This window comes from Lynx rufus, unplaced genomic scaffold, assembly GCF_022079265.1.
Source record: "Lynx rufus isolate CCGP_SWC_20201006 ecotype Redwood Valley unplaced genomic scaffold, mLynRuf1.p SCAF_1, whole genome shotgun sequence".
NCBI lineage: Eukaryota > Metazoa > Chordata > Mammalia > Carnivora > Felidae > Lynx > Lynx rufus.
In genome coordinates, this window is record NW_025814823.1 from 132,397,990 (window position 1) to 132,423,199 (window position 25,210).

Sequence of the window (25,210 nt, forward strand, 5' to 3'; positions counted from 1 at the left end):
GTAAATATTTCAGATTTCAGTTATAAAAAAGCTGTATAGCTTTTAAACTATTTATTTCCTCAAGTAAAGAAAAAATGGGAATAGAAATACCAGAATTAATAGTAATATTAATAGAATAAAATTGAGATGATGATGTTTACCAGTAAAAAATGCTTAATTTTTTTCAAAAGCATTTTATGCATAATACCTTGTAAAGATGTATAATATTATGACTGTTAAAAATGTTATTTTGGACAGACTTTTTGTGAAGTGAAACATAACCTGTGACACACAAATCACTAATACAATAGGAATGTACTTCAACTTTGCTTTCAGCCTTCCCCAAGTTTTTCAGTGAGCTAACATGTATGCAGGTCCGATCATGTTAGGGAAGAATATAATCTCTAAAGCAATAGAAATGAGATGAAATAAGAAAGAAAAGAGTACTAGGGAAGATGTTTTGTGTTAGCAGAGACTTCCTGCCTTCATCTATACATCGTAACATAAGAGAAAATGCGGAGTAAACAATAAAAACTGTCAGGTTATCAAATTAAATTTTATATGTAAGACTTTTTACATGAAATTGGAAATTTTAAACAATATTAAAAATACACAGAAGAATTAAAAAAAATTTTAAGTGTATTATATAGGGGAAGCCATATGCTTAAGTAAAAAGATAAATAGAAATAATTATTATAGATAAATAAATGAGCAAACATATTAACTTCCAGAACTGTGAACCAAGCAAGAGCATAAGTTTGTCTAGAGAAGTTACTCTTCTTAAGGGCATGCTATATGAGAACCAAGCCAGGTGCAATTGATGGCTATAGAGCCTAGGCTTTCAGGAGCTGTGATGTTCACAGATGCCCTGCAATGATGCCTGGTACACCTAAGCCCATATATTATAGGGTACTCTTCTTTCCCGACATTGCAAATGACCTAAAAGAAGGGGATGGCGGGAGAAAGTGAATAGGGGAAAGCCATGGTCAATGCAATGATAGACTACTGTCTAGTCCCACAAGTATTTTATATTTCAAAGACCAAAGAGAAAATTTGGGAACAATAAACAGCTGAATGCACATCTTTATTATTTCTAAACTCAAGTCACTTTTTACAAGGGGCTTGAATTATTAAAAATATCACCGTGATCTATTTTATGTCTAAGTTGGTATATACGGAAATCAAACATAAAATCACTCTCATAGTTTCAAACAATAGTACATTGTGTAACTTCACACAGAAATGATCTTTTATAGGGAATTTTTCTCAAAAACTAATTATATAACTACATTTCTTAAAAGGGAAATAAAATGGCAATGAATAAAGTGCTTTTAATTATTCAAACTAAAATTTCCATCTGTTATCTTTTACTTAACTCTGAAAGTGACTTTTGGATGGTAAATCCCAAACCAAAAAGAAGCAAACTCAGCTAAAAGATTCAATTTCTTAATGTCTTTCATACTTAATTTCAATCTCAAGTCTACTTTGAATCTTGAGAAACAACTGGATTTTGCTTTCCTCTCTGCTCCATTTTGGGACTTCTCTACTCTAAGTTTGTGTCAAAGTTACAGCGTAGATGTCCTTTATAAGCTTTAACACATATTAGTTATTATTATGATGATGTCTATAAAAGTCAATGCTGGAAATACTTGTTTGTTTGAGGCACATTCTGTTAGCTCACTAATACTGTGAACTGGCCATTATTAGTTTATGTTAAAATGTTAAAAATGTTAACATGCTAAAAATGTTTGGTATGTTGGGGTGCCTGGCTGGCTCAGCCAGTAGGGCATGTGACTCTTTTTTTTTTTTTTTTTTAGAGAGAGCATGAGCAGGGGAGAGAGGGAGAGGGAGAGGGGGAGGGACAGAGAGAGAGAGAGAGAGAGAGAGAGAGAATCCCAATCCCAAGCAGGCTCCATGCTCAGGGCAGAGCCTGCCACTGGGCTTAATCTCATAGCCATGAGATCGTGCCCTGAACCAATATCAAGAGCCTGGTGCTCAACCAAATGAGCCACCCAGGCACTCCGAACATATGACTCTTGATCTGAGGGTTGTGAGTTCGAACACCATCTTGGGGGTAAGGATTACTTAAAAACAATTTTTTTTAAGGTTATTTATTTTATTTTGAGACAGAGAGGGCACGGAGCTGAGGATGGACAGAGAGAGAATCCCAAGCAGATTCTGTACTGTCAGTGCAACACTGATGCAGGATTCGAAACTCACCAACCAAACTGAGATCATGACCTGAGCTGAAATCAAGAGTTGGATGAGTTGGACGTTCAACTGAGTGAGCCACCCAGGCACCCCTAAAAATAAAATCTTAAAAAGAAAAGTTAGGTATCTTAGAATTAGCAAAGAAATGAAAAGAACATCGCTGAAAATGTAAGGCATTTATCTGTTTGGTACTATGAGAGCTGTTCTCTTTTAGTCAGGTATGAGTATTAGCATAAATATTGTATTATATATTTTTTTAATAATTACTTTTTAAAGACAATTTAAAAATGATTGTTATAATGGAATTAGTATACTTTTAAGGGCACCTTTGCTTGCGTTGTGCCATTTTTGAAAATGAAATATATAACATGAACACATAGTGCTTACATAGAAACAATGTAGAAATATCCAACTTTTTAAAGAGGCCAAGGCAAATCTGCATGATTAAACAAACTTGAAAAGTCTGTCATTAATAAATGGAATAGTGTAGATTTTTACATAAACTTGTTAAGTAGTAGATTGCAAAGACGAATTTGTTATAGGGACTTTTTAAATATTTAGGTGTGTTCTTTTTTAAATTTTTTTCTTTCTTTCTTTCTTTCTTTCTTTCTTTCTTTCTTTCTTTCTTTCTTTCTTTCTTTCTTTCTTTCTCTCTTTCTTTCTGCTTTAATCACCTACCAATCTTGATCTGAACTAACAGAGATAGAGAAAGGAAACATATTCAGGACATATCAGAAGGAAAACTTAATACAGTTAGGAAGGAAAATTTTACACAGCATTCAAGACCTCTCGTTCCTTAACTGGAAGTACGAAAGAGGCTCTAATTTTAAACACCGAACATCATCATACCCTGATTAAGGAGTTTACATGCATTTTTTTCTTTCATAAAATGAAATTCAACTCATTTGGAAGGATGGGAGATGACTAATTTTTATCCACTTTAATGACACTAAATTTTAACCTAAATCAAGAGTTCTCAAACTTCCTTGGTTCATGATACCAATGTGTCAGTAATTTTTTCACAACCCTAACCCTCCTATGCAGAAAAAGAAAAATCTAAGAGTTTTATTTATTAAGTAGTTAGGTCCAAACAACTTAGTAATAATCAGTGTGGTATATGCCCAATGTCACTGTGTTACCATCGAAAATATACAATATTTTGCTGTGCCTTTTGTGAGTCTGCTGCAGTGTTCTGGGCACCATAGCGCAGTTTGAAAAATATGGGCCTACATCAGGAAAATACAAAATAGTAGTGGTTGGAAACTATGTATAGCATCTTAAAAATATTAAGGAGTAGAAACCAGGTCCTATATGTGTAAGAATTCAGATGAATTAGGTGAAATCATAAAAAAAGGTCAATTAAAAATACTGTTCTAGTGAGAAAGAAGAAACATATAGAATATTTTCTAAGTCTATATGCTACTCATGCACACACACACACACACACACACACACACACGGCTTAAGATGACATCCAGGGAAGAAAAAGAAAAATAAATAAAATAAGCATGAAACATACAAGAAAATTTGATTAGGCTATGTAAATGTAAAAGATAAATAATGGTAAAATTTTAAATGGTCAATAACAATTGACCAGAAACATTCCTGAATAACCCCGTAGTATATATATGAAAAATCTCTATTTTGATCTCCAAATAAAATCAAAATTGCCTATAAAAATAAACCTATCTCCCTCCACCTCCTCCTCAATCTTAATATAGCTTTAGCTTATCTTTTCTCCCTGACCTGCCCGCCAAGCAGTGTTCAACAATGAGATGCCTCTGATTGTCAGCAGAAACTTGACCAAAATGAGTTCTTTGGCATGCAATCTTTGTACTTTCACATAAAGAGAAAGAAAGAAAACCCTAGACAAACAAATTTAGAGAAAATAGTCAGAAGTGTCAATAGAGCCAATTGGAGGTCAAAGACTGTATATTTAGGGTATAAATTTAAAATTAATGTAATTAATGTAAATATTTATGTATTTCTGACTTTTCTTTGTATCACAAACAAAGCATTCTTAAGACTTTCTTTTTAACAGAACAGGTGCAAACTTGAATGTAACAATACAGCATGGACTCTCAGTTAATTGGCTTTGGAGGCTTTGCTTTAAAACATAAGGGTTGCTTCAAATAAGAGGGGGGTTAAAGAGACTTTGGGGTAGAAAGTAAATGGTTTAAATGATGGGAAATGAGAGCACATCCAGAAATGTAGGGAAGGAAATGATCATGAATACTGTCTGTTGGCATTTTGCAAAGATTCATTCCCTAATGAAACAAAAATTTCCTGTAACAATAGATGACCTTCTCTAGAACTATGGCACAAGGAGAAAAAAGAATGTTATTGTTTTTCATAAATATTGAGTTAAAACAGGAGCCATATGCCTCTGACTTATGGGTCTAAATTAAAGTTGGTTGAGTATACAAACACTTATTCACTGTAACTCCATAAGTACCACAAAAATTTCAAATTAGAGGAAGAACTTCAGAAAACCTACTTAGCACAATTTCACTAGATCTTAGCCAAAAGACTGAGAAGCACGGTTGCAGCTAGTTTTAAAAGCATTGATTAGATGCTTATAAATGATCCATCAGGAAAGAAGAAAGCACGTAAATAAACTGAAGAAAAAAAAAACCTTTCTAAAGGCATATCCAATCTGATGGCCACACTAAAGAAAATTATGAAATTAACTGGAATTCTATTACATTTTTACTTTCTCCTCTGATGTCCCATTCTACTTTCCAACCCCAGACACTTATAAATAAATCTCATTATGTTTGCATTTAACTAGTAGCTCATTAAAAACAAAGATGTGAGTTAATGCTACTAATGGTATTTGCATCTGAATGTAAATTATTTGAATACTAAATAAACTTTCCATCAGCCTCAATGGCAGTATTTTTTTTTCTACTAAGACTAAATTTATTTAATACCCTAGTAAAATTTTTAATTTTAAGTATCTAAAAGTATAAAAAGCACAGAGCAGATTTGTAGATTTCTAATGTGTTAATACAAAGTATATGACTACATACAGTGCAACCTACAGGCAGAGGGGTGGAAGGGGGAAAAAGAAGACTGTGGTTGAGGTCTAGTAATGAATAAATAAATACAGAAGTAGATATGACTCATATTATAATATATTCTACCACAAATGCTGTAGCCAAAATGTGCAAAAATTTTTTTTCAGAATAATGGAAGATGGATGATAATGGCTGGGACTCTTAACAATATACCTCAAGGGCTGTGGGAAAGACAACCCAACCCACTATGCAGTCTTTGCACATGGTGGCTTGTAGTTTGTTCAATGGCAGTATTTCTTAACCTTGGCTGCACATTAGAACTACCTAGGGAGTTTTTGAAAATCTGATGCCCCAGCCACACTCCTGACAAATTAAATCAGAATTTCTGGGGGCAAGCCTGAGCATCAAAATTTTCAGTGCTCTCTAGGTGATTTGAAGGTAGGACCAAAGTTAAGAACCACTCCTTTAGGTAAAGCATTTGAAAATAAAACTTCAAACTAGTGAAGGAGATTTTTTTGAGTAGGGATATATCTATCATGTTGCTCTATGGAGGTGGCCAACTGGTGGTAAAGCTCTGTTCAACATAAGGGACCATCTTTATTAAGAGAGAATGTTACATTTAAATAATCACTAGACACAGGTGCCTGGGTGGCTCAGTTGGTTGAACATTGACTTCAGCTCAGATCATGATCTTATGGCTTGTGAGTTTGAGCCCTGCATCAGGCTCACTGCTGTTATGCAGAGCAGGCTTCAGATCCTCTGTCCCCCTCTCTCTCTGCTCCCCCCACCCCCATTCACACACACTCTTTCAAAAAAATAAAGAATTAAAATTAAAATTAAAAAAATAAAAATCACTAGATATTCAATTTATAAGTCTTGATTTTGGGAAGTTACTTCACTTGGGTTTTATCTATAAAATAGGAATAATAACAGCAATGCCTAGGCTCATGGTGCTGTTGATTATGATCAAATATAACAGGGTGCCAGAAAATGTTTTATAAACTATAACATTTTATTTATTATTACTTGGCTGAGCAGTGGAACCATTTATCATTAAAAAGACTAGCTATAAGGTAGATTACAACTGTAATATGGATTACCACCTCAATGATTTGTCACTTTGTTTTAATAAGCATTTACTTTATGAAATCTAAGTATTTGGCTCAATGTTTCTCAAAGTATGGTTCCTGAACCAGTAGCACCAGCATCAGTAGCACCTGGATACTTATTACAAGTGCAAATTCTTGGTGTCTATTCCAGACCTACTGATTCAGAAATTGGAGGCAGAACCTAGCAATCTTGTTTGAACAAGACATCCAGGTGATTTTGATGTTCAAATCTGAGGACCACATATCCAGCCAAATATTAGGAAAAAGCAAATATGTATGACTAAAATCAAAGAATGAATACATAATATTTGTTATTTTAATTTTTAAAAGCTGTACTGCAAAGATACAGTGGCATAAATTACTACTTTAAAGAAAGCCCCTAAATCTCTGTATTTAAAAATAATACAATTCTAGGGGCGTCTGGGTGGCTCAGTCAGTTAAACGTCTGACTACAGCTCGGGTCATCATCTCACGGTTCATGAGTTCAAGCCTCACATCAGGCTCCATGCTGACAACATGGAGCCTGCTTCAGATTCTCTTTCTCTCTCTCTCTCTTAGAAAATGAATAAAACATTAATAATAATAATAATAATAATATAATTCTCTCTACCCAGCCAACTTTATCAACTAACACATTAATCATGAATATAATGGTAAGATATAAATTTGAGAATCAGATAAATCACAGATTTATCTGTGCAACACTCTGGATAAGGAATAAAGGAACAAAACTCTAGGAGGAGTTAACAGTGGTTCAGAAGATAGTTACGTTTTAATTCAGTGGACTTGGATTTCTCTCAGGAAAAGTCACAACTGTATCTTAAAAATCACCTTTATCCTGAAGACAACACCCCATAGCATCTCAATGCTCTTATTCAGGCCAAGGAAGTGTTTCATCATTTACTCAGAGAAAAGACCATTACTTAGACTGAATCACCAGCAATGTTTCCTACAGCATTAGATTTGTCACTGGGTCTGCTAAGCAACAGAGAAAAACAGTCTCAAAACTTCTTATCTTAAAAGATATCATATGAGAAATCTATCAACATCATTCCCAAATTCAAAGTTTGTCATTTACCACCAATAAAACATATGCAGGACAGTCATAGGTGAGAACACCAAGAGTCTTGTGAGATTGCAATAGAAAGTTCCTTGAGACCTTTCTTGTTTAATCTTTTTTCCATTTTTAAAGGTTTTGGTGTCCTCAAGACACCCAACACCACCCTAGAAAGATCAGAGTGAAACATCCCAATTAAGAACTGCCACCTCCTAAGAAAATTAACAATTCCAAACTCTCATTTCCTACACTGGAAAAAACTAGCACGAATAAATAATTGCCAGAATAATTAGTTCCTTTTGCTCACCCACTCATCTACAAACCTTTCTTGACTGCCTAGCATATTCCAGATAGTGTTCTAGGTGCAAAGTGAGTCTAGAGAGATGCACAGATGTCAGTAACGGAGGAAGAGATTCTATGTGTCTAGGATTCAGTTTCTCAGTCAACCAAATCAGTAGTACTCAAACTCGAGCAAGCATCACAATCACCTGGAGAGCTCATTAAAACATAGACTGTGGAGGCCAATTCAGAGTTTCTATTCAGTAGGTCTGAGGTGGGGCCCCCAAATTAGCACTTTGTAATAAATTCTCAGGTGATGTTGATGCTGCTGGTCCAGCAACCACACTTTGAGAACCACTTACCAAGCAAGACAAATGGCAGCTCTTCACACTATCCCTGCCAACAAGTACTGTACATGTCTCTTCCAAAGAAGGCAATGGCCTCATGACTGCTGTCATAATCACACACAAGTGAGCAGAATTCTAGTTGCCAGAACCACCTCAAATATCTAGGACCAGTGGCTCCAGAACAAAATGAAGAAATTGAAAAAACAGAAAATTCTCTTTCCAGGGGCTTTTCTCCCTCTTTGTTTTTCTTTTTGTTTTATCCCCTACCACAAGAAATCATTTTTGTATTATGATTTCTTGATGCCAGTGTTATGGAAAAGAATAAAACTCCTTTAGATTTTTCATACATCTTGAATACAAAGTTTTTCTTCTAAATTCAGTTCTTATAGCCTAACCCCCACCCTTTTTGTTGAACTATCTCCTTTTTGAACAAAAGAATCCTAGGGTTAGAAGGAACACTGAGAATTCACTTAATCCCTCCTTGGCCTCAGACAAGACTGTGTCTAAATCATCCCCAAATATAGCAATTTTCAGTACAAAGACGAACAGGCACCAAGAATTTCTCATTCAACATTCTGTCACAGAATTGAAGATACTAATATACTTTCCTTCAACCTTTTCTTCTCTGAGCTAACCAACTTCAACAGTTAGACTTTCCTCATTAGACTTCCTAAACTTTATTCTAACTCTTCTTTAACAACTTTATCCTACCTTATACTTCAGGGTCTTAATCATGTATATACTGATATCATAAAGACTTTTTTTTGGTATGTGAAAGGGATAAGTTAGCTTACAGATTGAATAAAAATGAATTTATTGGAACAAAGAAACATATCTGTATAAATGCCACCAAAATATAATAAAATGGCATTCACTTGAACAATTAATTTCAAATATCCTTTATTTTATTAAAATACATAGTAATGCTTTATCGTTTTTAGAACTTTACAATATAAATCACTAGCCATTTCACACACAAAATGGGTGGGAACTAGAGATCTTTTAAAATAAGCCACAAATTATATATAACCATGTTTTATGACACCTCACATAGGAGAAGAAATTAGTAGTAGTAGTAGTCGTAGTAGTATTAATTTGTGGGTTTTTTGATGTTTTATATACTGCTTACTACTGAAGTTGGAGTTATAGCTAATCAATGATTTAATTCTGTATGAGTTTGAAAATATTGAACATATTATATAATAATCTTTCTGTGAAAATAATTTCTCTGATTCCAGCCTTGAGAATCAGAGGTGTTTAGAAATTCAGTGAGTACCAGACAAGATAGGGTAAAGTCCACGTTAAATCATATGTTTCTGGGCAGTTTAGAAAGGGAACATAGGTAATACATTGGCAATGGGGTAAAATGGGGTGATTCACTTTACTTCTATTCCTCCCATTCTAAATATCACTATTCAAAATCAGTCTTCCTTTTTGGAATGGTGAGGTACTCTAACCCAGCCTAGGCCTGACGGATAGGGTTGTTTCCTCGTCTATTGGGACCAAGGTGTACGGTGGAGGCGATGCATTTAGTCTCCAGAGAGAAGGAAGATGCTGCTTGCACAGCACTTCTACTCACCAGTCCATGCAGCAGCAAGGGTGTTGGCTTTGAAGGAAGCCAACTGTCCTGCTCTCCCAGCCAGAGGTAAAGAATTGCATTGGTGGCCACTAGAGGGAGGAGGATTAGGAATAGAGTAAATTGTGGGGAAAAGGCACCCATGAAAAACGCACATGGGACAACCAACACATCACCAACCACCGCCTAGCAGCTACCTCTCTGAGGGACTATAATGGGGTCAGCATACATCATCAACCCAGAGACCCAGACACCAGGAATTATCGTAGTATCCCAGTATATAGCCCCTTAACTTTGATGGCTGGAGAAGGGAGTTTGAATAGGTTTGTGGGAAACACACAAGCACACAAACACAAACACGCTAGCACACAGACATACATTCTCATCCCCCATTACAAGAAGTTGCATCTGTGCCGTCTGATTCTTGCTCATTTTCTTATTTAAAACTCTTGATGTTCTTTACCAAGAATGTGTTCACGAAAAGCAAACAGCCCACCTTCAAGATAGTCTTGGGAGAAGCACCAGCAGAGACACTCATTGTGCCAAGATGTATTTTACCAACAAATCTGTACAAATTACACGAGGTTAAAAACAAACGGAATATAATATAATTAAAGCAAAGTTTCTTTTGCTAAATTACAGCTTGAAGCAAACCTGCAAGAAATGTTTCCAATTAGCTTCTTTAGCAAACACAAAGCATAGCTCAGAATATATTGTGCTTTCCGTCCTGCCCTCTGGGTGGGCTGCCTAGTGGGTGTCTTACCTCCAGCACAAGTAGCTGAGCATTCTGACCAAGGCTGATGATTCCATGTAAAGCCAACTTCATTGTCTCCACTGCCAGTCCGAGTGATGGGAACATTGAACTTATACCTAATTCCCAAATTTTGTTCCTGAAGCAGAACCTGCCATTGAAAACAACTGGTGAAGATAGTTAAAATACAATGAGGCTTCATTCAGATATTTATCATTTCTTTCGAAGAAGAAAATGTCATAAAGTAAGTCTCATAGGAAATTTAAGATAACTTTTAGAACACATGCACTTATATTGGATTTTTCTCCCCCCATTTTCATGGGTAATTTAGAGACATTTCCCTCATCTGCTTTGTTTGGTTATAAAAATATTATTCAAGCAGGCACTGAGAAAATAGTCATATGGAAAGAGCAATATGGCCTAACCTTACACAAATTTTATATCCTTAGGCAAACCATTTTATCTTTATTAACCTTAATTTCACCACCTGTAAAACAGAGATAATAAAGCCTGCTCCTCTGTATCTCACAGGGCAAATAACAAATAGTAGAAATTAAGAGGCAAAGACACATTTACCATGACAATGAGATTTTCCGAGGTGGGACCTAGAGCTTCCAAGGATTCTGGTTCATCAGTTGGTCTCTTGTAGTGAAAAGCTGTCCCAGCAACATCAAACTTCCTAGGCCAGTCAATAGTCCAGGCGCCATTAATATAGTAATCATCTCCTTCAGATTTCAAAGCTAAAAAAAAAAATAACAGTCTACCTAAAAATGTGAAACCTCATTTACCACAGTGCCCCTTATTAACTGCACTGGAGTGTACAATGAATAGCCATTTCCATTTTAGAGATGGGATTCTTGACCATTTTCTTTCTTTCTCTTTCTTTCTTTCTTTCTTTCTTTCTTTCTTTCTTTCTTTCTTTCTTTTTATCTTTATTTTTGAGAGAGAGAACGAGTAGGGGAGGGGCAGGGAGAGAGTGGGACAGAGGATCTGAAGTGGGATCCTAGCTGACATCAGAGAGCCTGATGTGGAGCTTGAACTCACAAACCATGAGATCATGACCTGAGCTGAAGTTGGACGCTTAATCCACTGAGCCACCCAGGTGCCCCTTGACCATTTTCTTAAGTACAAATTAACATGATAATTTTCCATGTGAATGCCAAGAAGGTATTAATGACATTTATAATGTCATCAATGAAAAGAAAGGAAAAGTTTACCTGGAATAAACACATGGAACTAGCAAGAGAAAATATAACAAAAGGAATAATTGGGGATGAGAGTAAGAGTAGGAAGTAGACTTTCTTGTCTAAAACTTAAAATGATAATTATGTGAATATGAGGTAAAGAGAACTTGTGGTATTGTCACACAGACAGATAGAACAAGGAGCCAAACAAACAGTTAATAAATAAACCAAAGTGAATGCAAACTGGTACAGCCACTCTGGAAAACAGTATGGAGGTTCCTCAAAAAAGTAAAAATAGAACTACCCTATGACCCAGCAATTGCACTACTAGGTATGTATCCAAGGGATACAGGTATGCTGTTTCAGAGGGGCACATGCACACCAATGTTTATAGCAGCACTATTGACAATAGCTTAAGTATGGAAAGAACCCAAATGTCCATCGATGGATGAATGGATAAAGACAGTGTGGTATATATATACAATGGAGTATTAGTCGGCAATCAAAAAGAATGAAATCTTGCCATTTGCAACTACATGGATGGAACTAGAGGGTATTATGCTAAGCTAAATTAGTCAGAGAGAAAGACAAATATCATATGACTTCATTCATATGAGGACTTTAAGACACAGAACAGATGAACACAAAGGAAGAGAAGCAAAAATAATATAAAAACAGGGAGAGGGACAAAACACAAGAGACTCTTAAATATGGAGAACAAACAGAGGGTTACTGGAGAGGTTGTGGGAAGGGGGATGGGCTAACTGGGTAAGAGGCATTAAGGAATCTACTCCTGAAATCATGCACTATATGCTAATTAGCACTATATGCTAATTAACTTGGATGTAAATTAAAATAAATAAATAAATAAAAAGACATAAAAAAAAGAAACATTAAAAAAAAAGAAATAAACCCAAGTACATATGGGAATTAGTATATGACAAAGGAAACATTAATAGACATGATATGACAAAAGAAACATTAATTAGGGAAATTAGTAAAGGAAAGATAATAAGAAATGGGACTGAACAAAAGACTAACCTTTTGGGAGAAAAAAAGGAATTGCTGAATTTATATCTCATTCTTTACATGCAAATAAATACCACAATCCACTCTTAGGTATGCAGCCAAAAGAAATGAAAACATATACCCAAACAAATATTTGTATATACATGTGCATAGTAGTACTATTTCCAATAGCCAAATGTGGAAACAACTCAAATACCCACCAATTGTGGCATATATAATACAGTGGAATACTATTCAGCCATAAAAAGGAATGAAGTATTGACACATGCTTCAATATTATGCTAAATGGAAGATCTTTCAAAATATTTATCAAAAATATTATGCTAAACCGAAGAGGCTAGGCAGAAAAAGTCATATACTATATGCTTCCATTGTTATGCAATATCCAGAACAGGTAAATCCATAGAGACAGAAAGCAGACTGGTGGTTGCCAGGGGCTGAGGAGTGGAGAGTAATTGCTTGATGGACACACAGGGTTCCTTTCGACGCGACAAAAATGTTTTGGAATGTACTAAATGCCATTAAATTGTTCACTTGAAAATGATTACATTCTTATATGAATTTCACTTCAATAAAAACAATGAAAAAATGAGAGAAAAATAAATGCCAGATGGGTAAGTATTTAAATGTAAACACAGTTAAATAATAAAATACTAGAAAGAAAGTGTGGGAGAACTTAAAAAAATAACATTGGGGTATAAAAGCTTTTCAAGCATGACAAAAACCTCAGAAACTATAAAGAATGTTTAATAAATATGCATGCATAATTTTTTAAACCTCTATAGAAAAATGATGAATTAAAAAGTTAAAAAATACGTGATTGGAAAAAGGGTCATTAGCTCTACTATACAAAAACTCCTATAAATAAATAAGATGATAATTTTGATAATGATTACACAATTTGACAATGACAAACATGACAGCTTAATTTTTTGTTAGCATGCTAGCTTCTTCAAAAACTTTATCAGGCCAGATGAACCAACAGGCCAAAAGGAACTAAAAGGGTCCTGGTGCACAGAGCCTCTGAGTCTCTGGACCTCTGCCATGTGTCTTTAATATTATAGACTATTTCCATTCCTCCAACCCTATCTGCCTGGCAAATTACTTGTACTTTCTTGACTTCATATATGTTGTGAAAATTCATTTAATTGTTGAAAATAAATTGATCTTATGAGATAGGAACACACAAACCAATTTAAAGAATTATTTAGTCTTAAATTTTTCTTGTACTTTGACATTTTTATTTTTGATTCTTCTAGTAGTTTTTCTCTCATTTAACACATCAATTTTACTTAGACTATATAAGATATCTGAGACTGTATAATATGAAGCAGTAAAAATAAAAATAAAAACAACCCCCCTACTGCCAGAATCTTTGAATTCTCCTTCAATTTTAGCTCTCATTTCCCTTTTTCTCAACTAGTTAATGAATGGATCCTAACTTGCTTTTGCTGGTAGTATTCTATAGTCCAGAAAAATACCAAGCATTTAAGAACTGAGTAAGAATTTACTGAATAAGAGATGTGGCATTATGACAGATCATTATTAAAGGGAAAAATTTGATGTTAGAAATCTTATTTTTGAGTTTTATCAACATGGAAAATAATCCAAAATTATAGTATAAAAATAAAGACTTTTTCTTAAATAAAGGAATGGCCAGATAATACTAGTGTTCTATCTAAAGAAGCATTCTAGATATAGTCTTAGTTTTCAAAGATTTAAGTCAAAGGTGATATTTCCAGGGGAATGAGAATCCATCCAGTTTTCACCAGGGGTTCCTGAAGAGTTTAAATCTGTCTTAAAGGATCAAACATCAAATAAATAGAATTCCACTTCTTCCCATGTTGAGATAACTGGTACTGGACTTGCCATCCAAACATAAACAACCGGAAAACTCACAAAACATATGAATCAGCTGTTCTTAAGATGTTGCCCAGGACTGTGACACAGGTAAGAAGACAAACAAGGTGAGTGGTAGAGGTACTTTCTGTCAGTGTAGAATGGAAGAACCCAAGCAAACCATGGTTGTCTCACTGAGCTAGAACAGAGATATCAGAAATTGGGAAGGCCAAGAGAGTTGGAATTTGCAGGACCAGGGATCTAGAGCAGAAAGAGGGAATCTGTTTCTGAAGAGCAATCTACATATGCATAGGAGAAAATTCCACAAAGCCAGAACAAAAAAAAAAAAAAAAAAAAAAAAAAATCCCACTAGGGAACTATAAGCAAAAAAATGTCCAGAGCAAGAATTCACAGTTTTAACCACTAAGACATTCAGGAGAGACCCAAGAAAATTCATGCCTTTTTTTAGTAGGGCTGAGCAAACTCAAGAATAAAAGATCCTCTGCACTTACCCATACAAAGCTCAAAAACAAGTCTCAAAAGATTAGCTCATCTACAAGTTATTTAACACTATTTAAAGGAAGAAAACAAAATCCAGACTCTCAAAAAAAATTCATAATGTACAACATCCAATAAAAAATTACTACAAATGGAAAGAAGCAGGAAAATATGGCCCAAACCAAGGAAAAAGCTAAGTAAAAGAAATAGACCCCAAATGACAGAAATTATGGAATTAGCAATGACTTTCAAACAGCTATTATAATATACTCAAGGATTTTAAAGGAAAACAAATATAGTAACAAGAAACTAGAAGATATATTTAGACCGATGCTCAAATCTATAGAAAGAAAGGAACCATGCCAGACAAGGTAATTATGTAGGTAAATAGAAAATAATTTTTCTTGTTTTTAAATTAAAAAAAAGTAATTGGCTCTTTAAAACTAAAATAATGACAATGTATTATGCAGTTTATAACATATAGAGAAATACAATGTATTCAAAAAATAAGACAAAGGATGGAAGGAGACAATGGGTATAAACTATTGTAAGGGTCTTGCATTATACAAAAATGGTGTAACATTATTTGAAGGTGTACTGTGATAAAGATGAATTTTTTACATGGTAGCATAACCATTAAATAAAACAAACTATATAACTAATAAACCACTGGTACAGATCAAATGGAATGGTATAAAACACGTGCTTAACCTAAAAGACAAATAAGAACAATAATTGGGATAAAAATACATAAAACAAATAGAAAAATAGCAAGATGGTAGACTTAAACTGGATGATATTGATAATTACATTAAATATAAATGATCCAGACAAGGGGTTGGCAAAGTATGACCCACCACCTGTTTTGTAAAGAAAGCTTTATTGGATCACGGCCACACTCCTTCATTAATGTATTACCTGTGTCAGCTTTCACACTACAATAGAAGTAAATAGCTGAGAAAGACTGCATGTCATATAAAGCTGAAAATATTTATTATCTGGCCTTTTACAGAAAATTGGTCAACCACCATGCCTCCAATCTAGAAACTGCAATTAAAAAAGCAAAGATTGTTAGACACAATAAAAAAAATAAAAATCAACCACATGTGGTCTACAAGAAACATTTCTTCAAAGTTTTGTTTTCTATTTTGAGAGAGAGAGAGAGAGGGAGAGCACGTGCACACAAGTGGGGGAGGGGCAGAGAGAGAGAAGGAGAGAGAGAATCCCTCTACACTGATAGAGCCCAATACAGGGCTTGAACTCATGAACTGAGAGATCATGACCTGAGCCAAAGTTGAATGCTTAACCTACTGAGCCACTCAGGTGCCCCTACAAGAAACATTTTAAATTCAGAAACATCTACATGTGAAAAATGAATGGATGGAAAAAGATTTGCCATGCAAACACTAATTTGGGTGAAATCTGGATGGCTATATTATTATCAGACAAATAGACTTTGGGTAATAGATTATTATCAGGGATAAAGAGGAACATTTGATAATAATAAAATGCTCAATATATCAAGAAGATATAATAATCTTAAATGTCTATACACCTAATAACAAAGTTGCAAAATAAATGACACAAAGTCTTACAAATTGAGAAATAAGCAAACTCACAGTTCTTTCAAGAGATTTCAACATGATTCTATAACTGCTTAAACAAGGGAGAAAATAAGTAAGAATATAGAAAACTTCAACAAAACTATTAACTGATTTAATCTAACTGACATTTATGGAATGCTAAACCCGATAACACTGGAATATATATTCTTCTCAAGTGCACACAGAACATTTACTATGATAGACCATATGCTGGGCCATAAAACAAATTTCAACAAAAGAATGAAAATCGTACAAAGTATATTCTCTCTCCATATGAGAATTAAACTAGAAATCAGTAACAAAAAAGATCTGGGGAATCCTCAAATATTTAGAAATTAAATAATATCTTCTAAGCATGAACCACAATGTAAATAAAAAATTTTAAACTGAGTGATAATGAATATACAATGTATCAAAATATATGGGGTAAAGTTAAAGCAGCACTTAGTGGTAAATTTATAGTGCAAAATGCTTATTTTAGAGTAGAAAAAAATTTTAAACCAATAATCTATCTTGAGAAGCTAAAAAATAACAAACACAAAGTGAATACCAAAAACAGGAAACAATAAAGACAACAGTGGGAATCAATGTAATGAAAAATGGAGAAATAATAGAAAAAATTATTTAAATCAACAGCTTGTTCTTTGAAAAGATCAATAAAATTAACAAACCCCTCATTAGCATGATCAAGAAAAAGAGACACTACAATAAAAAGCATACAATTAACTCAAGAGATAGAGAAAAAGCATTTGACAAAGTTCCACATTTGTTCATGATATAAATACTATTTATTATATCAGGAAGCATGAAATATTTAGTGGTAGATTTAAGAAAAAAAATGGGTGCAAGACCCGTACACTGAGAAATAAACACTGGTGAACAAATATAAAGATTTAAATAAATATGCAGATAAATCTTTCCATGTACTGGAAAATATCTTTAAGATGTCAATTCTCCCCCAATTGATCTACACATTCTATGTAATCTCTTTTTGTAGAAATTGACAAATTAATTCTAAAATGCATGCATAAATGTAAAGGACCTAGATAAGCAAGAATTATTTTGAGAAAGAACAACAAATTTGAGAACCTAATGCTCCTAATTTTCAAATTCTACTGGAAATCTCCATTAAGGATAGACACCCACAGGGATGCCTGGGTGGGTCAGTCAGTTAAGTGTCTGACTCTTGGTTTGGGCTCAGGTCATGATCCCAGAGTCATGGGATCAAGCCCCGTGCTGAGCATGGAACCTGCCTGGGATTCTCTCTCTCTCTCTCTCTCTCTCTCTCTCTCTCTCTGCCCCTCCCCCACTCATGTGCTCTCGAAATAAATAAGTAAGTAAGTAAGTAAAAACCCATCTTGGTTTGCGTGCTATAAAAAATTTAAAAAGAAAGGATAGACACAGACAGATATATCAATGGGAGGGAACAGAAATAGCATACATTCATGTTCAATTGATCTTTAACAGAAGTGTCAAGGTAATTCAATAGGGGAAATGATGGTCTTTTCAACAAATGGCGCTATCTATAGTAATTGAATATCCATATGAAAAAAATTGAACACTTACTTTATATCTTATATAAGAATTCAAAATGGGCCATATATCTAAACATAAGAGCTAAAACTATAATTTCTTGAAGAGACATTGAAGACAATATTTGCAACCTTGAGGGTGGCAAAATTTGTAAGGTAGGACACAAAAGCATAATCCATGAACAAATTAATAAATTAAATTTCATGAAAATTGAAATACCCATTAAACAGGAATAAATAAGCCACTGCCTAGGAAAAAGTAGTCATAAAACATATAGTTGAACAAAGGTTTGTATCTAGAATATACGAAGGATCCTTATAATTTGATTAAAAGAAAAAAATGTAAAGTAGGCAAAATATTTGTTGAGACACTCCACAAAAAAGATATTTCCAAGGATACATTTTATTTTATTTTATTTTATTTTTAATTTTTTTTAATGTTTATTTATTTTTGAGACAGAGAGAGACAGAGCATGAATGGGAGAGGGTCAGAGAGAGAGGGAGACACAGAATCTGAAGCAGGCTCCAGGCTCTGAGCTGTCAGCACAGAGCCTGACGCAGGGCTCGAACTCACGGACCGTGAGATCATGACCTGAGCCGGTCAGACGCTCAACTGACTGAGCCACCCAGGCGCCCCTAAAAGGCCGCCAATATCAAGTATTGACAAGAATGTAGAGCAACCAGACTCTTCTATATCATTTGGGGGAATATAAGTGATAACAACCACTTTGGAAAATAGTTTAGTAATTTCTTATAAAGTTAAAGGTGTACTTATCATAGGAGCAGGCCATTTTACTCCTAGGTTTTTATCCAGAAGAAATGAAAATATATGTCTACACAATGTTTACCTATAACTGTTCAAAGAAGCTTTATTCATAAGAGTCAAAGACTGGAAATGACCCAATTATCCAATAAGTGAGTACATAAACAAATTATGGTATGTCCCCACAAAGAAATGTTATTTAGCAAAAAAAAAAAAAAAAAAAAAAGAATAAACTTCAGATACACTCAACTTATTACTCAAAAATATAGATGAATCTCAAAAACATTATCGTGGGTGAAAAATACCAGACATGAGAGTATATAGACTTTATGATCCCATTCATGTGAAATTCCAGAATAAATAAAAATAAACTACATATTAACATATGTATATTAATAATTCATATGAATAATTCTATTATTACCTATATATTTATTTACATGTCTATAATTTATCTGTATACATTTACCAGTACCCTTCAAAATGTACACTTATAAAAAATAATAAATGCATTTTATCATATATAAATACTTCAATTACCTATATATTTATTTGCATATCTATAATTTACATGTATACATTTACCAGTACCCTTCAAAATGTACACTTATAAAAAATAATAAATGCATTTTATCATATATAAATACCTCAATGAAACAGATTTTTAAAAATCAAATAGCCAACCCAGTGAAGAGCTATAAATTCCTAATTTTTTTGTTTAGCTCTTATGTGTGGTCTTATAAAACTTGAAACTTCCTTCATTTTAGCATGAAAGTGTTCTACTCAAGCAATATGTCTTTTCACAGCAGGATACTGTGCTGCTTTTCCTCAGTAATTTAAAAATTCTAGCAATATAGGCTACTTACCAATGTAGTTCTTTGACATGGCAACTTCTCTGACTTCAATATGAACAGAGCCTCTTGGTATCTGCACTACCTCCATATAGCCTGGAACATAGAAGATAGGCAGTAATAAGCAGCACGTGCAGCCTTGGTCAGAAAATGAGTGTTTAGTAACCATTTAGTAATAAGTTTCCTTGTTCTTCAAATCTTTACTTGATTGACACTTTATAAAATTACAAAATATGGGAAAATTCCCCTTTGGGTTCATGAACACATCTATTTTTCTTTTTATCTAAAATATCTCAAGATAATCTTTAAAGCCCCAAGATGTATCATATTGGCTCATGTTTTGTTTTTGTTTTTTTTTTTTTTCCTCAACACATAGCCCTCCCATCAATGCTCTGTGGGAATTTCCATCTTAGGAAAACATGGCTAAATGAAGTCAAGTAGAAAGGGAATAATATTTCCTTAAAATATCTTACATGAATCTATAATTGATACTTAAGAGACTGAAAGCAATTTGGGGGAAAAAACATTGTCTGCCTAAACAAAAAATTTAAAAAGAAGGCAGTGGGGAAGAATTCAAGTGTTTTGGCTATTCCCAGTACATCAGAGGTGTGAGGAAGAGTTCTCTCTACACACTCACCTCCTCTGGGCAACGAATCATTGAAGAACCCTTCAATGGCATCACATGTGCTTCCATCCCCTCCACAGACTCGACATCTATCTTCCCTAGCATCGGATCCCAAAATATTATCACAACCTACATGCTGAAAACAGAGAAGAATATTCAGTATGTCATGAAGAGGATTTCTTGGAACCATAACTAACCAAATAAATATAACTGATTTGTTTTTCCAGTAAAGGAAATCAAAACAGGAAATATTTTCCTCTTTCCACTTTTTCCTTCACCCTCGAGCAAGTTCTTAGCTAACATTTTGCAACATGTAAGTTTAAAGAAAAAAATTTTTTGATTCCCCAGGAATGTATGTCTATATTTCTAGCCTAGATTTCTTTTTCATTTATAGATAGCATGCTCCAAATCTTGAAATATTTTATAGTTTGTTGGCAATGGGCTCTTATTTATACCTTCGATTAAGAAATGCAAGAATTAAGAAAAATGGCATATTGTCCTACACAAGGTAATAACAGCAGGAGTCTTGACTGAGCTTTATGGTTTGACCTTTCTAAATCACTGGCTCTTTTGGATACCCAATTGTTAGTGTCAAGGATTAGTTGTGGAATTCAAACCTGGGTAAACCTTTAAAAATGAATACCTGTTTATACTTGCTAACTAAAATTGTCATAAAAAACAAGGAGATGTAAGCATGTGATTTTAGAAGCTGAAATTCTACCTTTTAGTTTTGCATTTAATCACAGAAATGTGGATTTTTATATATTTTTGGTACATATTTTGGTACTTGCATTTGTATATATGACCTATAGCCATTGATAACAGGCATGTGATCTCTGAATAAAACCTGTGCTTTTTGTCTTTGTTTTCTGAAAAAAAAATTAATACTGTCAGAAATCACACACACATACAGGATCATCAGATATATTTGGATGCAAGTAGCCAGAAGGACAGAAACTTTTGTAAGAAATTGTGACACAAAGTAAAACAGATCATGTGTTTATCTCTTCTTTCTCAATTTCTAAGACTTAGAATTGTGCTTCTCTTTAAAATAAAATAAAGACAAACAAGAAAAAAAGTTACGAGGACAGTGGTATTTGTGACTTCTCTTATTATGATCAGATTTATACACAGGTCTAGGAAAATAGCATAGATTTGGTCCAATAACTCTCAACTAGTCTTGATAATTCTCTCAAATAAATGCTTTAATAAGGTAAAGACTAACTCTATAATGAAAACCATTGTGTTTCAAAATGCTTCAAAAAGAGGCAAAGTAGGAGGAACACAGCTACTTCACACTTTGAAAAAAAATACGCTATGAAATGTATCAAACAATCTTCCAGTGAAAACATATGGTAGCCATATGAGTAAGAGCTGCATCCTTGTTCCCTCTCTTCCTATCATCTTTGCAGTCTGTTTGTAAACAGAGCAAAATAATAGAAACTAAAGTCCAAAATATATTCAGAACTTTAGCAATCACTATACATGTAACTAGAACATCAAAATAAATCACATTTACATGATGTTTGAATATGAATAGGCTATTCTACCTTTATCTATATGTACTGTCAACCTAATTGGAATCTGATTTTCTCTAAAATATAGCTCTCTTTTATTAAAACTGAGCATAGTTTTAATTAAGAGCTAATATCTGAGAAAAGAAGACAAAAGTCTCAAAAGCCCCAACAAATAGGAGTGAAATTCGTAATTGGAGCAACCTTGCATTCCCCGTTGATACAGATATCCAGTGAGTCCGCATTGCACTGAGTCCCATCAATCACCGCAGGGGCACGTTCAGTGTAGAAGTTGTAACCTTCAGCCAGGCAGTTTAATGCGCAAGGTTTTACCCCACCTGGACAAATACAGCAGAAGAGAAATAAATGGAGTGGTTCTTGTAAGAAACAGTGATTCCATATTAACCACAGTAAATTTACAATTTATACAGACATAATGCTGTCACTATATACACAGATGTGTAGGTTTCTTTCCTTCTTTGCTAAAATTTCACACTTATTTTCATTGCTTGTGAAACTTGACAGAGGATCCATTGAGCAGTTTCAAAATTTAAAATGTTCACGTATTTCCAATATATATTTAACAATATATTTTAGGTCAAAAGGGATCATAGTAAAGGTACCTAAATGTTGAAAAAAATGGATGAAATGGAAGATTTTTTAAAAACTAAGAAAACACGGGGGCCTGGGTGGCTCAGTTGGTTAAGCATCCAACTCTTGCTTTCAGCTCAGGTCATAATCTCAAATTTTGTGAGACTGAGTGCCACTTCAGTCTTTATGCTCACAGTGTGGAACCTGCTTAGGATTCTCTCTCTCCCTCTCTCTGCCCCTTCTCTGCTCATTCTCTCAAAATAAATAAATAAACATTAAAAGAAAAACTAAGAAAATAAAGTTTGAGGAGGCTTGACACAATAACTTCATGTAACAAATGGAAATTTCTACAACATATGTCCCTTGTTAACTGCAGCTGATACAAAACCCTGCTACTTGAAGCAGGGATATGGTACTTGTAAAACAAAAACAAAAATGAAAACAAAAACAAAAACAAAAACACCTCTGAATTTGTACCTGGTTTAAACATACCATATTCAACGAATGTGGCTTTAGCATAGAGATAAATTTTTATGAGATAAGCAAATCAAAGGTAAAGTTAATTATAGCATTAGATTTGAATAATTCTTATTACTAAATCAAAGATATTACATGGAGCATTAAACGTGAACAAATAAAACAATACCCAATTTAATTTTGTGAATAAATGCATATAATAATGTCATCATTTTCATTTTGTCACTGAAATTTGTATTTTTAAGGTTGATGTGAAAAATGGGCATAAATAATAGTAATTTAAAAAATAAGCAGAGTAATATTATAATCCCATAGTATATTGGAAAAGTAGCAATATATATGAATTTATTTTATTCAAAATACTGCATGAGAAAGCTACATAAAAATATGTATCTATTGATTGAAATTATGATTTAAAAACACTTTTGTTGAACCTTCATTTAAAACACTTGGCTTCATTCTAATTATGCTGATAAGATTTCTCTTTGAAATAAAGAAGACTACTTCTAGCAAAGAAAATAAGGCAGAAAGAAAAAATGACATGCTTAGTCTTAGTGAAAGTAGAAACCAGGTTTTTGCAGGGTGAAAGTATGTGAAATAAAAGAGACAAGACAACTGAGTGGTAGAGACAATGGTAAATGAGAGAACATTTCATTAAAGGAGATCATTGTTAAAGTTGATTGTTGTATAATGCAAGAAGATAGCCCAATATTGTCAGAAATTCTATTTTTTTCATGAGAATCTGAAAACCTAGATTTTTAAAATAAAAACTTTTCTTAGTAATTCATTCAAAGTTTTCAAAAATACTGTGGAGGTTAAAACATGTATATAAGTAAAATCTGGTTCCTGAACTGCCAGTTGACAACCTCTGGCCTAACTCTGTGTTTATTTCCATTTTTGATGTCTACAAGCTATAGAACTTCTATATAATTGCAATGTTATTACTAGACTTAGGGTAATGATACCTTTGCTGTACTGAGCACAAAAATAACAAGTAATAAATAAAATAATTTCTTCCTGAGCTGATAATCAAGGTGTTTATTTTTGTAAGATTCTCATTAATAAAATTACTCTAAATTTTAATGAATTTTACTGCGATTTTTTTCATTACTACCCAATATAGTTCTTTTCCTATTTTTTATTATATTGCTTTGGAATTTAAGGCAGCTTTTTGTGTATCTGTCTTGAAAAAGAGAACATGAGTTCTCTCAATTTTAATGTTATTTAATTATGTAAGTTAGTATTTGATATGTAGGACATATAAATGCCAAAGATGTATTCCTTAGACCATTACACTATGTGATGATGATAATAAGAATACATTTCTTCCTTTTTTATTACTGAAGATGTGTTTAGCTTCCTAAGCTACAGTGAGTTTTCAGAAGATATACTGCATTTATTTCGAGAAGGGATTTAAGATGATTCTCCAAATGGAAGGTCACATCATTACCAGTTACCTTCAGTGAAAGCTTATTATGAATTTAGGGTTAATTTACTAAGCTTACATTATCTAGATGCTAATTATTAAATCTGTTAATTATTTCAGACACTTCTTTCCCTCCTACAGTAAGATGAAAGAATCCCAATTGTATATGCACCTAATAAAAGCAATTTGAATTACATGAAGAAAAACTTACAGAAAAAGAAGCAAAGTCATATTTTTAACAGTTGCAGATTTTTAACACACTTCTCTCAGTAACTGAAAGAGGAAGTCAGAACAAATTTAAAAGATTTAAACAGCACTATCAACCAGCTTGATGTGATGGATATCTGTGGAACAGTGTATCCAACAACTGAAGAAAATAATCCTTTTCAAGTATAGATAAACATTACCAACATGAACAATAAGCTGTACTATAAAACAAATCTCAATTAATTTTAAATATTTAAATCATACAGAGTATTCTCTGATCATAGAATTATATTATAAATTAATAACCAAAAAAATCTAGAAAATATCAAATATTCGGAAATAAAAATAACATACTTCAAATAACTCATGGGTCAAACAAGAAATCACAATGTAAATAAGAAAAGATTCTGGACTAAAGGAAATTTTTTTAAAAATCAGGTTTTGCGGGGGGCACCTGGGTGGCTCAGTCGGTTAAGCATCTGACTCCAGCTCAGGTCATGATCTCACAGCTTATGAGTTCAAGCCCTGATGGCAGCTCAGAGCCTGGAGCCTGTTTCAGATTCTGTGTCTCCCTTTCTCTCTGCCCCTCCCCCGCTCACGCTCTGTCTGTTTCTCTCTCTCTCAGAAATAAATAAACATTTAAAAAAATTTTTTTAAATCAGGTTTTGGGAATGCAGAAAAGCAAAATGAACCCAAAATTTAAAAATAATAAATATAAGAACAAAAATTAATAAAAAAAAG

At 33.6% G+C, this 25,210-nt stretch overlaps 1 protein-coding gene across 1 annotated transcript in view; it reads right to left on the reverse strand.

Annotated features, from left to right (window-relative positions):
- The window catches only part of ADAMTS6 (ADAM metallopeptidase with thrombospondin type 1 motif 6), a 303,804-nt gene that overhangs the window by 46,207 nt on the left and 232,387 nt on the right, over positions 1-25,210 (reverse strand). Inside the window, exons 15-19 of the mRNA XM_047087098.1 lie at positions 21,973-22,106; positions 20,267-20,390; positions 19,645-19,725; positions 10,906-11,069; positions 10,342-10,480 (exon numbers count right to left, since the gene is read on the reverse strand). Of these exons, the coding sequence (XP_046943054.1) occupies positions 10,342-10,480; positions 10,906-11,069; positions 19,645-19,725; positions 20,267-20,390; positions 21,973-22,106 (642 nt within the window). The remainder of the gene's footprint in view (positions 1-10,341; positions 10,481-10,905; positions 11,070-19,644; positions 19,726-20,266; positions 20,391-21,972; positions 22,107-25,210) is intronic.